Source organism: Coregonus lavaretus, assembly GCF_964263955.1.
Source record: "Coregonus lavaretus genome assembly, chromosome: 6".
Classification (NCBI taxonomy): Eukaryota; Metazoa; Chordata; class Actinopteri; order Salmoniformes; family Salmonidae; genus Coregonus; species Coregonus lavaretus.
The window spans coordinates 18677073-18690711 of NC_139993.1; the positions used below are offsets into that span (position 1 = coordinate 18677073).

The following is a 13639-nucleotide window of genomic DNA, read 5'->3' on the forward strand; positions in this document are numbered from 1 at the left end:
TTTTGCAATCTCCCAAAAATAAATGTGATCTCTGAAGAGAGGCAGGCTCTCCTCCATCTTGCGTTACAAACACTACACTTGTCCATTCAGTAGCGGGGCAAGACTCTGTGAAGATGACGTGTGGTGTAATGAAATATGGCACAACGTGTCCTGGGCATAAACAGACCAGCTAGCTCTAGAATTGCTCTAAAACTAACACAAATCTTTTTAACGCACTGCAAAAATGGGAGTGGACCAGAATGTATGCGCTCTCTCCACTAATTATTGTTTCTGCAGTGATGATTCGCATTAGAGAATTACTTATCTGCAGATAATCGTTGTTTTGCACTCCAAAATTGGTAGTAGCACCATGCAAATCACAGAACCAAATGAACAGGAGCCGGTTCCCAACGTTCAATAGTAATTACGAGTTGAAGGGGCGTTCAGGTGGATTTTTCCTAGTCGTATGTGGTAAATACCACCTTCCCACTTGGTTATGACAGGGCCACGTTCAGAAGGAGGAAGGACACAACATTGGCCAACGTTGAGATAGAAATATACATTGCTCAAAAAAATAAAGGGAACACTTAAACAACACATCCTAGATCTGAATGAATGAAATAATCTTATTAAATACTTTTTTCTTTACATAGTTGAATGTGCTGACAACAAAATCACACAAAAATGATCAATGGAAATCAAATGTATCAACCCATGGAGGTCTGGATTTGGAGTCACCCTCAAAATTAAAGTGGAAAACCACACTACAGGCTGATCCAACTTTGATGTAATGTCCTTAAAACAAGTCAAAATGAGGCTCAGTAGTGTGTGTGGCCTCCACGTGCCTGTATGACCTCCCTACAATGCCTGGGCATGCTCCTGATGAGGTGGCGGATGGTCTCCTGAGGGATCTCCTCCCAGACCTGGACTAAAGCATCCGCCAACTCCTGGACAGTCTGTGGTGCAATGTGGCGTTGGTGGATGGAGCGAGACATGATGTCCCAGATGTACTCAATTGGATTCAGTTCTGAGGAACAGGCGGTCCATAACATCAATGCCTTCCTCTTGCAGGAACTGCTGACACACTCCAGCCACATGAGGTCTAGCATTGTCTTGCATTAGGAGGAACCTAGGGCCAACCGCACCAGCATATGGTCTCCCAAGGGGTCTGAGGATCTCATCTCGGTACCTAATGGCAGTCAGGCTACCTCTGGCGAGCAAATGGAGGGCTGTGCGGCCCCCCCAAAGAAATGCCACCCCACACCATGACTGACCCACTGCCAAACCGGTCATGCTGGAGGATGTTGCAGGCAGTAGAACGTTCTCCAAGGCGTCTCCAGACTCTGTCACGTCTGTCACATGTGCTCAGTGTGAACCTGCTTTCATCTGTGAAGAGCACAGGGCGCCAGTGGCGAATTTGCCAATCTTGGTGTTCTCTGGCAAATGCCAAACTTTCTGCACGGTGTTGGGCTGTAAGCACAACCCCCACCTGTGGACGTCGGGCCCTCATACCACCCTCATGGAGTCTGTTTCTGACCGTTTGAGCAGACACATGCACATTTGTGGCCTGCTGGAGGTCATTTTGCAGGGCTCTGGCAGTGCTCCTCCTGCTCCTCCTTGCACAAAGGCGGAGGTAGCGGTCCTGCTGCTGGGTTGTTGCCCTCCTACGGCCTCCTCCACGTCTCCTGATGTACTGGCCTGTCTCCTGGTAGCGCCTCCATGCTCTGGACACTACGCTAACAGACACAGCAAACCTTCTTGCCACAGCTCGCATTGATGTGCCATCCTGGATGAGCTGCACTACCTGAGACACTTGTGTGGGTTGTAGACTCCGTCTCATGCTACCACTAGAGTGAAAGCACCGCCAGCATTCAAAAGTGACCAAAACATCAGCCAGGAAGCATAGGAACTGAGAAGTGGTCTGTGGTCACCACCTGCAGAACCACTTCTTTATTGGGGGTTTCTTGCTAATTGCCTAAAATGTCCACCTGTTGTCTATTCCATTTGCACAACAGCATGTGAAATTTATTGTCAATCAGTGTTGCTTCCTAAGTGGACAGTTTGATTTCACAGAAGTGTGATTGACTTGGAGTTACATTGTGTTGTTTAAGTGTTCCCTTTATTTTTTTGAGCAGTGTATTACGTTATGTAGAACAAATATGCCTCTGATTCTAAGGTAGCAACGCACATGCACTGCCCACCTGAGGATGTATTTTTCAGCTACAGTGAGGGAAAAAAGTATTTGATCCCCTGCTGATTTTGTACGTTTGCCCACTGACAAAGAAATTATCAGTCTATAATGTTAATGGTAGGTTTATTTGAACAGTGAGAGACAGAAATACAACAAAAAAATCCAGAAAAACGCATGTCAAAAATGTTATAAATTGATTTGCATTTTAATGAGGGAAATAAGTATTTGACCCCCTCTCAATCTGAAAGATTTCTGGCTCCCAGGTGTCTTTTATACAGGTAACGAGCTGAGATTAGGAGCACACTCTTCAAGGGAGTGCTCCTAATCTCAGCTTGTTACCTGTATAAAAGACACCTGTCCACAGAAGCAATCAATCAATCCGATTCCAAACTCTCCACCATGGCCAAGACCAAAGAGCTCTCCAAGGATGTCAGGGACAAGATTGTAGACCTACACAAGGCTGGAATGGGCTACAAGACCATCGCCAAGCAGCTTGGTGAGAAGGTGACAACAGTTGGTGCAATTATTCGCAAATGGAAGAAACACAAAATAACTGTCAATCTCCCTCAGCCTGGGGCTCCATGCAAGATCTCACCTCGTGGAGTTGCAATGATCATGAGAACAGTGAGGAATCAGCCCAGAACTACACGGGAGGATCTTGTCAATGATCTCAAGGCAGCTGGGACCATAGTCACCAAGAAAACAATTGGTAACACACAATGCCGTGAAGGACTGAAATCCTGCAGCGCCCGCAAGGTCCCCCTGCTCAAGAAAGCACATATACAGGGCCGTCTGAAGTTTGCCAATGAACATCTGAATGATTCAGAGGAGAACTGGGTGAATGTGTTGTGGTCAGATGAGACCAAAATCGAGCTCTTTGCCATCAACTCAACTCACCGTGTTTGGAGGAGGAGGAATGCTGCCTATGACCCCAAGAACACCATCCCCACCGTCAAACATGGAGGTGGAAACATTATGCTTTGGGGGGTGTTTTTCTGCTAAGGGGACAGGACAACTTTACTGCATCAAAGGGACGATGGACGAGGCCATGTACCGTCAAATCTTGGGTGAGAACCTCCTTCCCTCAGCCAGGGCATTGAAAATGGGTCGTGGATGGGTAGTCCAGCATGACAATGACCCAAAACACACGGCCAAGGCAACAAAGGAGTGGCTCAAGAAGAAGCACATTAAGGTCCTGGAGTGGCCTAGCCAGTCTCCAGACCTTAATCCCATAGAAAATCTGTGGAGGGAGTTTAAGGTTTGAGTTGCCAAACGTCAGCCTCAAAACCTTAATGAGTTGGAGAAGATCTGCAAAGAGGAGTGGGACAAAATCCCTCCTGAGATGTGTGCAAACCTGGTGGCCAACTACAAGAAACGTCTGACCTCTGTGATTGCCAACAAGGGTTTTGCCACCAAGTACTAAGTCATGTTTTGCAGAGGGGTCAAATAGTTATTTCACTCATTAAAATGCAAATCAATTTATAACATTTTTGACATGCGTTTTTCTGAATTTTTTTGTTGTTATTCTGTCTCTCAGTATTCACATAAACCTACCATTAAAATTATAGACTGATCATGTCTTTGTCAGTGGGCAAACGTACAAAATCAGCAGGGGATCAAATACTTTTTTCCCTCACTGTATCTATTTCATGTGAAAGGGTGCAAAATCCACTTGTCACTTTTTTTTATTTATTTTTATTTCACCTTTATTTAACCAGGTAAGCCAGTTGAGAACAAGTTCTCATTTACAACTGCGACCTCGCCAAGATAAAGCAAAGCAGTGCGATAAAAACAACAACACAGAGTTACATATGGGGTAAAACAAAACAAAGTCAAAAATACAACAGAAATAAATATATATACAGTGTGTGCAAATGTAGCAAGTTATGGAGGTAAGGCAATAAATAGGCTATAGTGCAAAATAATTACAATTAGTATTAACACTGGAATGATAGATGTGCAAGAGATGATGTGCAAATAGAGATACTGGGGTACAAATGAGCAAAATAAATAACAATATAGGGATGAGGTAGTTGGGCGGGCTAATTTCAGATGGGCTGTGTACAGGTGCAGTGATCGGTAAGGTGCTCTGACAACTGATGCTTAAAGTTAGTGAGGGAGATAAGTGTCTCCAGCTTCAGAGATTTTTGCAATTTGTTCCAGTCATTGGCAGCAGAGAACTGGAAGGAATGGCGGCCAAAGGAGGTGTTGGCTTTGGGGATTACCAGTGAGATATACCTGCTGGAGCGCATACTACGGGTGGGTGTTGCTATGGTGACCAATGAGCTAAGATAAGGCAGGGATTTGCCTAGCAGTGATTTATAGATGGCCTGGAGCCAGTGGGTTTGGCGACGAATATGTAGTGAGGACCAGCCAACAAGAGCGTACAGGTCACAAATCTCGCTTGATTGAATGGTTTCATTTTACTCCTGCGACTCTTTCATTCTCTTGCTTGTGCCTGTCGTTTTTTCCCGTTAACGTTACGACCACGGAAATGTCTGTAACAGTTTGGAAAGCCTCCGCAAATGAAAACATATGGCCTGGGCCGACCCCACACTGTTCCGTGTGCCGCAGTGAGGGGCTTCTGCAATGATCAGGGTCGTGTTCATTAGGCAGCAAATTGAAAAAATATGACTGAAACAGGGAAGGACTACCTGGACTTAAGAAACACTCACTTGTCCAATAAGAAACTATTTTTTTGCATGGCCTAATGAACACGACCCAGTTGTCTGACCCAGTTGCCACCTGGCTCAGTTACAGTACCTGTAAAATTCCAGATCGAAAAAAGACATATTTTCTGCCTTCCACTGGCTCACGTTCGTTGGATCATGTGTCATACAAACTGCAAAAGATGAAAAGATTGGAAGAACTAATTAAGCCATATGTAGGCAAATATAATTAGTTTACACTCTTAGACAATGAAGGTTTAACAACAGAATGGTGGTCATAAACACCGGTCATAAAAAATATTCATGCGAGTAGACCGCTGATTGGCCAGCTCATCCTCCTCAGGAGGATGACATCATCCTCTATGAGGAAATAGCAAGCATTTTTTAAACGGTCTGTTTGAAGTTTGAGGTGGGGGTTTGAAGTTATTTTTCTCCAATTTATACTTTGGCCACATATACAAATATAGGATGAGTCAACAACATTATTTGGGTATGAGTTAACAAATTTTTCACTGGACAGTTACTTTAAAACTGCAACATTTTCTCTCAGCCTCATGGCAAAATGTGTAGAGTAACAGGAAATTTGCATTATAGCTGCAACATTTTCTCTCATCCTCATGGCAAAATAAGCTTTAAAACTGCAACATTTTATCTCATAGAATAGCATTATAAAACTGCAAATGTTTCTCTCTTCCCAATGGCAAAATGCAGGAAGTTAGCAATTTTCTTTTTTTTGTATTTTTTTTTTATACCCCTCCATATACCCCTCAAAACACCCCTCAAGAGAGGCATAAACAGTAATGTCAAACTGTGTAGTATTGCAGGAAATGCGTTTTAAAATGTAATCGAAATTGTTCATCCCTCTCAAAAATCTACGCCACAATTTTGCCCTTGGATTCCACTGACCTTTTTCTAACTGAGCATCAATGTCGTACGCCTCATCTGAGGGTTCCACATTGCCTCTCTTGTAGTGCTCCTTACAGATGACCAGAGGTAATAGTTTCCCGTCCTCCTCAGCATAACTGATAGGCCCCACAGAGAGACGCTCCAACTGGCCGTACTGCAGGGAAACAGGCCACCATTTAAACACAAAAGTGCATTTTGCTCATTACCAGCTACTGTATTCATATTTTTTTGTGTACCTTTATTTAACCAGGTAAGCCAGTTGAGAACAAGTTCTCATTTACAACTGCGACCTGGCCAAGATAAAGCAAAGCAGTGCGATAAAAACAACAACAACACAGAGTTACACATGGGATAAAACAAAACATACAGTCAATAACACAATAGAAAATCTATATACAGTGTGTGCAAATGTAGTAAGTTATGGAGGTCAGGCAATAAAGAGGCCATAGTGCAAAATAATTACAATTTAGTATTAACACTGGAATGATAGATGTGCAGAAGATGATGTGCAAATAGAGATACTGGGTGCAAATGAGCAAAATACAGGCTGTGTACAGGTGCAGTGATCGGTAAGCTGCTCTGACAACTGATGCTTAAAGTTAGTGAGGGAGATAAGAGTCTCCAGCTTCAGAGATTTTTGTAGTTTGTTCCAGTCATTAGCAGCAGAGAACTGGAAGGAATGGCGGCCAAAGGAGGTGTTGGCTTTGGGGATGACCAGTGAGATATAACTGCTGGAGCGCATACTACGGGTGGGTGTTGCTATGGTGACCAATGAGCTAAGATAAGGTGGGGATTTGCCTAGCAATGATTTATAGATGACCTGGAGCCAGTGGGTTTGGCGACGAATATGTAGTGAGGGCCAGCCAACGAGAACGTACAGGTCACAATGGTGGGTAGTACATGGGGCTTTGGTGACAAAACGGATGGCACTGTGATAGACTACATCCAATTTGCTGAGTAGAGTGTTGGAGGTTATTTTGTAAATGACATCGCCGAAGTCAAGGATCGGTAGGATAGTCAGTTTTACGAGGGCATGTTTGGCAGCATGAGTGAAGGAGGCTTTGTTGCGAAATAGGAAGCCGATTCTAGATTTAACTTTGGATTGGAGATGCTTAATGTGAGTCTGGAAGGAAAGTTTACGGTCTAACCAGACACCTAGGTATTTGTAGTTGTCCACATATTCTAAGTCAGACCCGCCGAGAGTAGTGATTCTAGTCGGGCAGGCGGGTGCAAGCAGCGTTCATTTGAAGAGCATGCATTTAGTTTTACTAGCGTTTAAGAGCAGTTGGAGGCTACGGAAGGAGTGTTGTATGGCATTGAAGCTCGTTTGGAGGTTTGTTAACACAGTGTCCAATGAAGGGCCAGATGTATACAAAATGGTGTCGTCTTGCATAGAGGTGGATCTGAGAGTCACCAGCAACAAGAGCGTCATCATTGATAATCAAATAAAATTTCATTTGCCACATGCGCCGAATACAACAGGTGTAGACATTACAGTGAAATGCTTACTTACAAGCCCTTAACGAACAATGCAAAGTAAAACAAAAAAGTGTTAAGCAAAAAAAATTAAAGCAAATAACTAAAGAGCAGCAGTAAAATAAAATAACAGTAGGGAGGCAATATACAGGGGGAATAGAGTCAGCCCGAGAATTGAACCCTGTGGCACCCCCATAGAGACTGCCAGAGGTCCAGACAACAGGCCCTCCGATTTGACACATTAAACTCTATCTGAGAAGTAGTTGGTGAACCAAGCGAGGAAGTCATTTGAGAAACCAAGGCTATTTAGTCTGCCAATAAGAATGCGGTGATTGACAGAGTCAAAAAACTTGGCCAGGTCGATGAAGACGGCTGCACAGTACTATCTTTTATTGATCGCGGTTATAATATTGTTTAGGATCTAAAGCTGGTGGACGGGGTAGGGGTAGCCAAGTGGGAAAGCATGGCCAGCCATAGCAAAATGCTCGATTATCGTAGATTTATAGGTGGTGACAGTGTTTCCTAGCCTCAGTGCAGTGGGCAGCTGGGAGGAGGTGCTCTTATTCTCCATGGACTTTACAGTATCCCAAAACATTTTGGAGTTAGTGCTACAGGATGCACATTTCCGTTTGAAAAAGCTATTCTTTGTTTCCTAACTGATTGTGTATATTGGTTCCTGACTTCCCTGAAAAATGGCATATCGCAGGGGCTGTTCGATGCTAATGCAGTACGCCACAGGATGTTTTTGTGCTGGTAAAGGCAGTCAAGTCTGGGGTGAACCAGGGGCTATATCTGTTCTTAGTTCTGAATTTTTTGAATGGGGCATGCTTACTTATGATGGAGAGGAAAGCACTTTTAAAGAACAACCAGGTATCCTCTACTGACGGAATGAGGTCAATATCCATCCAGGATACCCGGGCCAGGTCAATTAGAAAGGCCTGCTCGCTGAAGTGTTTTAGGGAGCGTTTGACAGTGATGAGGGGTGGTTGTTTGACCGCGGACCCATTACAGATGCAGACAATGAGGCAGTGATCGCTGAGATCCTGGTTGAAGACAGCGGAGGTGTATTTAGAGGGTAAATTAGTCAGGATGATATCTATGAGGGTGCCCATGTTTACGGATTTAGGGTTGTACCTAGTAGGTTCCTTGATCATTTGTGTGGGATTGAGGGCATCTAGTTTAGATTGTAGGCCGGCCGGGGTGTTAAGCATATCCCAGTTTAGGTCACCAAGCAGTACAAACTCTGAGGATAAATGGGGGGCAATCAATTCACATATGGTGTCCAGGGCACAGCTGGGGGCTGAGGGGGGTCTGTAGCAAGCGGCAACAGTGATAGACTTATTTCTGGAGAGGTGGATTTTTAGAAGTAGAAGCTCAAACTGTTTGGGCACAGACCTGGATAGTATGATAGAGCTCTGCAGGCTATCTCTACAGTAGATTGCAACTCTGCCCCCTTTGGCAGTTCTATCTAGACGGAAAATGTTGTAGTTGTGATGAACATTTCAGAGTTTTTGGTGGTCTTCCTAAGCCAGGATTCAGACACTGCTAGAACATGTGTGCTAACGCAGTGAGTAACTCAAACTTAGGGAGGAGGCTTCTGATGTTAACATGCAAAAAACCAAGGCTTTTACGGTTACAGAAGTCAACAAATGATAGCGCCTGGGTTAACCTTTACATCACCAGAGGAACAGAGGAGGAGTAGAATAAGGATACGGCTAAAGGCTTTAAGAACTGGTCTTCTAGTGCGTTGGGTACAGGGAATAAAAGGGGAAGGATATGAGTACAGTGGAGGTAAACCTAAGCGTTGGGTAACGATGAAAGAGATAACATCACTGAAGGCACTGATTAAGCCGGTCTCTGCGTGTATGGGGGGTGGGACAAAGGAGCTCTCTGAGGCTGGTTGAGCGGTACTGGGGGCTCTACAGTGAAATTGTATTATAAGAACTAACCGGAACAGCAATAGGCAAGGCATATTGACATGGGAGAGAGGCATAAAGCAATCACAGGTGTTATTCGAGAGAGCTAAGACAACAACTGGTAATGGCGACGAAAGTTTGGGCTGAGGCTAAACAGATAAACAGGACACATAAACAGGATGGGGGTACCGTGTAAAGGAACAGTCCAGCAGGCATCAGCTGTGCAGCTGAGTGATCATAAGGTCCAGTGAACAGCAATAGGTGAGACCGGGAGCAGTTCGAATGGCTGCTACAGCACAGGCGAGCAGGAAGCACGGCTGTTGATTGCGTGTGCTAGTGGGCCGGGGCTAGCAGATGGATCTTTGTGGTCATCGCAACGGGAAGCCTGTTGAAACCACATCAGACGATTACGACGGCAGACCAGTCGTGATGGATCGGCGGGGCTCCGTTTCGACACTAGGAGGTCCCGTCCGGTTGACAGAGAGGTAGATAGTCGGGAGATGGGCCTGGCTCGAGGCTAGCTCAAGGCGAACTGGTGCTTGCTTCGGGGGCAATGGTGATTAGCCAACAACATCCATTCAGTTGCAGCTAGCTAATTGCGATGATTCGGCGTTAAGGTCCAGTGATTCAGTGATTCCGGCAGAAAATCCGATATGTTCTTGGTCGATAGCGCACTGTGCAGACAGTGCAGACTGGCCGATAATAGTCCAGGCTAGAGCTGGCTGGTAGGTAGTGCAGGCCACGGACAATGGTGAAAACCGCTAACCTCTAATGAAATGGTACACCAGCACCATAAACCACAAAGGACAATCATACTCATAAAACAGTAAAAGGTGGCCTGGCTGGTCTAGCGGTAATGCCGCAGCCTGCAGCACATGTCTACGGTATCGGCATCGGTTCAAATCCGGCCTGCTGCCCTTTGACACAACCTCTCTCTGTCACCGTCTATCTCTATAATATATTCATAAAATGTTTTTTTCAAGAGAGTAAAATGATTATGTGTGCAGCATTACATGCTGACCAGACCACTCGTGCGTGTGCGTCCGCATGCGCCATCGCGCGCATGTTGATTTTGTCCACCCACACCAGACGCGATCAGGACACGCAGGTTGAAATATCAAAACGAACTCTGAACCAACATTTGGGGACATTAAACATTTATGGCAATTTAGCTAGCTAGCTTGCTTGTTGCTAGCTAATTTGTCCTGGGATATAAACATTGGGTTGTTATTTTACCTGAAATGCACAAGGTCCTCTGCTCCGACAATTAATCCACAGATAAAAGGGTAATTGAGTTTGTTTCTAGTAATTTCTCCTCCTTCAGGCTTCTTCTTCTTCTTTGGACTTTATATGGCGGTTGGCAACTAACTTTAAGGAGCATTACCACCACCAACTGGACTGGAGTGTGGACCTCAGTTCATCTTTCAATCACCCACGTGGGTATATGCTCCTAAAAACCAATGAGGAGATGAGCGAGGTGGGACTTGCAGCGTGTCAAGCGTCACAAATAGAACCAAGTTATATTTAGCGCCTGGATACGCAGACGCGTAAGCAGTGTGGGTACAATGATTGAATAACATGTATGTGTAAATGTATTTAGCAACGCTCGCACACGCGACGCGAGCGGTGTGGTCAGTATGTTAGGCTATTACCATGACTCTGCAATGTTGATAACCCAGGGGGAAATTGCCTGATGAGTGGCAGAAACCAATTTACTCGTCAAAAATACAGGAATGATTATGAAACCGATGATAAGCAAGGGAGAGAGCGGCAGTAAGAAAGAGAGAATGGGGATAGAGTAAAAGAGACAGGGAAAGAGAAGGACTGTCAGGAGACTTGTTTAGATACTAGATCTGCACTCCTACTCTGAGATGCTTTATCATGAATATGGGCCCTGGAGACTTGCCTGATCCAGCACATAGAACAGACTGTCATAGACGGCTTGTTGGGAGTAAAGAGCCACACTGTAATCTTCCTCATCAACTCCACTATAGTCCTTGAGGAACAGGTTCTTGAAGGCCATAGCGTTCTCCTCCTTGTAGGAAACCACAAGCTGGTTGTTCAGTCCAAACAAGATAAGCTTGGTAGGAGAAGAAATACCGAATTTAAAGGTATAGTATGATGCAAAACACATCATCACAGTATTTCTCTCTGTACTGAAAAGTGCTCTATCATGAAAACTTGACTGCTGACATGCAAAAATAAATTGGTATTGTATCAACAATTAACTAATGAACAAAATACTAAAACAGCCTAACCTGGGAATTAGCCTTTCATATCACAACCATATAACATTTTAATATCACCAAATCAGTGTAAATTCACCTAATGAGTTATGAGAGTTAAAAATTCTATAAGGGTTGATGGCATTCTTAAGCCTTGGTGCCAGTCTGTTACTTTCTTCTCTATGGCCAACTCCTTATGTCATGCCAAACCAATTCCATAAGGAGTTGACAAGAGAGCAAGCAGAAAAAGACTGACACCCAGACTAACCATTCTTAGCAATTACCTTTGATAATTCCTAAAAAGAGAGAAACATTAGCGCTAATGATAAACTTCTCAGACTATACCTGTGATGTGATCATGACGATTTTCAGAATCTGCACCCCCAGTTTCCATGGTAACTGGCGTCTGGCCCTGTATTTCTCACAAGGGCTCATGAAGTAGTATTTTAGGTCATCTCGAAGAATCTCTTCCTTGATTATGCCTTGGCTCATTGTGGAACTAAAATAAACAACCCAATACTCATTATTATTAGGCTAAATATAAATTTATTAAATGTTATTATTATTATAGCAACTGAAATGATTGGGAACAACTTGAGGTCAAAATTATCAACTTGAACTCAAATGAATATGATTGAGCTGTATGACATCTTCATCACATTACTTTTGGCCAAGAAAATTACTTACAGTAATACAAGATAAAACATATAATCTATTTTTGCTGACAAGTTCCTTTAAGTGTTTCCCAATAGCCGTGTTATCCCATTTGAAAAGGGGAAGGAGACACATGATTTCAAATTGAAAGAGAAGTAAAGCAGTATGAATAAGACATTTCAGTCAGTTTAGAAAAAAGGCAATTTTTCCACCAGATGTGTTTCCATAAAATGCACAAATAGATGTATAGTAGCACTCCCTGTACTGTACAGGGGAAAGTCCAAGGTCCAAGGTTAACTCACTGCACTCAAAATATTTGCACTAGTGTTGACTAGAACAAAGCTTTTGTTGTAACAACGTGAGGTGTTTTGTAAAATGAAAGTCATTTCAGCATATTGTTTTGTAGTTGTACAGTGTCATTTTACAACTAAAACATCAATTCACTGCACTTAAGTTGAATGACATTTTCTACCAACGTCATGTTTGGCTTATTGATTTTGAAAGCTTCTGAAAGTCTTAACTCTTAATAGAAATAGAAACATTTATAACCATAGTTGAAACACATTTCGTATTAAAAGTACAAAAATAACATTCTGCAGGAATATTCGACAACTTCTTGTAAAAACAACTCACCCATGCGGCCCAACTGACTCGCTCCCGTCATGATACCGGACTAACAATTCCATAATGATAAGATAAATGATCAATTTGTCAGTCGAGAGGATAATAAATGTTAATTATCATATGACTTATCAGAGCAGCAGAATAGAAGTTACAACGTTGTAGCAGATTAAAGTGACAATACAATTTGTGTCACTCACTCGAATCGCTGCTGGCGGACTACACGCAGGCATCAGATATACAATCCAAAGTCGGATTCAGCCAGTTGATACTGTAGTGTACTGTACTGTGATTTGCCAAGTACCTCAACTCCTCCACGGAGTTGAGCGCAGACTAGAGTTAATCAAATACAAATTACTGACTGTAACAATTGCTGTTGTGAGATGGCAACTCAGCGCGAATGTTCATGTGCCAATTGAATCTCTACAAGGAAACAGTCGGTAGTTGTATTTGATTAACATTTTATTAAAAAGTATGGATTTCAGCAAACAAAGAAAGGCACGCAACGAGGAAAAACATAGGTACACGGTAAGGGTTTAAGAAAAAAAAAATGTATGTAGCATAGCGACTCGAAGGAGTCGGAGGTTCATTAAAAAAACTCTAGTCTACGCTCAACTCTGTGGAGGAGTTGAGGTACAGTGGCTTGCGAAAATATTCACCCCCTTGGCATTTTTCCTATTTTGTTGCCTTACAACCTGGAATTAAAATGGATTTTTGGAGGGTTTGTATCATTTGATTTACACAACATGCCTACCAGTTTGAAGATGCAAAATAATTTTGGGGGTGAAAAAACAACAAATAAGACAAAAAAAAACAGAAAACTTGAGCGTGCATAACTATTCACCCCCCCAAAGTCAATACTTTGTAGAGCCACCTTTTGCAGCAATTATAGCTGCAAGTCTCTTGGGGTATGTCTCTATAAGCTTGGCACATCTAGCCACTGGGATTTTTGCACATTCTTCAAGGCAAAAATGCTCCAGCTCCTTCAAGTTGGATGGGTTC

The 13639-nt window shown here is 43.3% G+C and overlaps 1 protein-coding gene across 5 annotated transcripts in view; it reads right to left on the bottom strand.

Annotated features, from left to right (window-relative positions):
• mcoln2 (mucolipin TRP cation channel 2) overlaps positions 1-12979 on the bottom strand; it is a 105025-nt gene extending 92046 nt beyond the window's left edge. Inside the window, exons 1-6 of one of the 5 annotated variants that reach the window (XM_084162965.1) lie at positions 12838-12970; positions 12650-12689; positions 11708-11861; positions 11044-11217; positions 5746-5899; positions 4934-5012 (exon numbers count right to left, since the gene is read on the bottom strand). In XM_084162965.1, the coding sequence (XP_084019091.1) occupies positions 4934-5012; positions 5746-5899; positions 11044-11217; positions 11708-11854 (554 nt within the window). In that variant the 5' untranslated portion in view covers positions 11855-11861; positions 12650-12689; positions 12838-12970. Of the gene's footprint in view, positions 1-4933; positions 5013-5745; positions 5900-11043; positions 11218-11707; positions 11862-12649 lie in introns of all 5 variants that reach the window. The other 4 variants (XM_084162966.1, XM_084162964.1, XM_084162968.1 and 1 more) reach the window with 4 other exon arrangements.
• Positions 12980-13639: the final 660 nt, after the last annotated feature.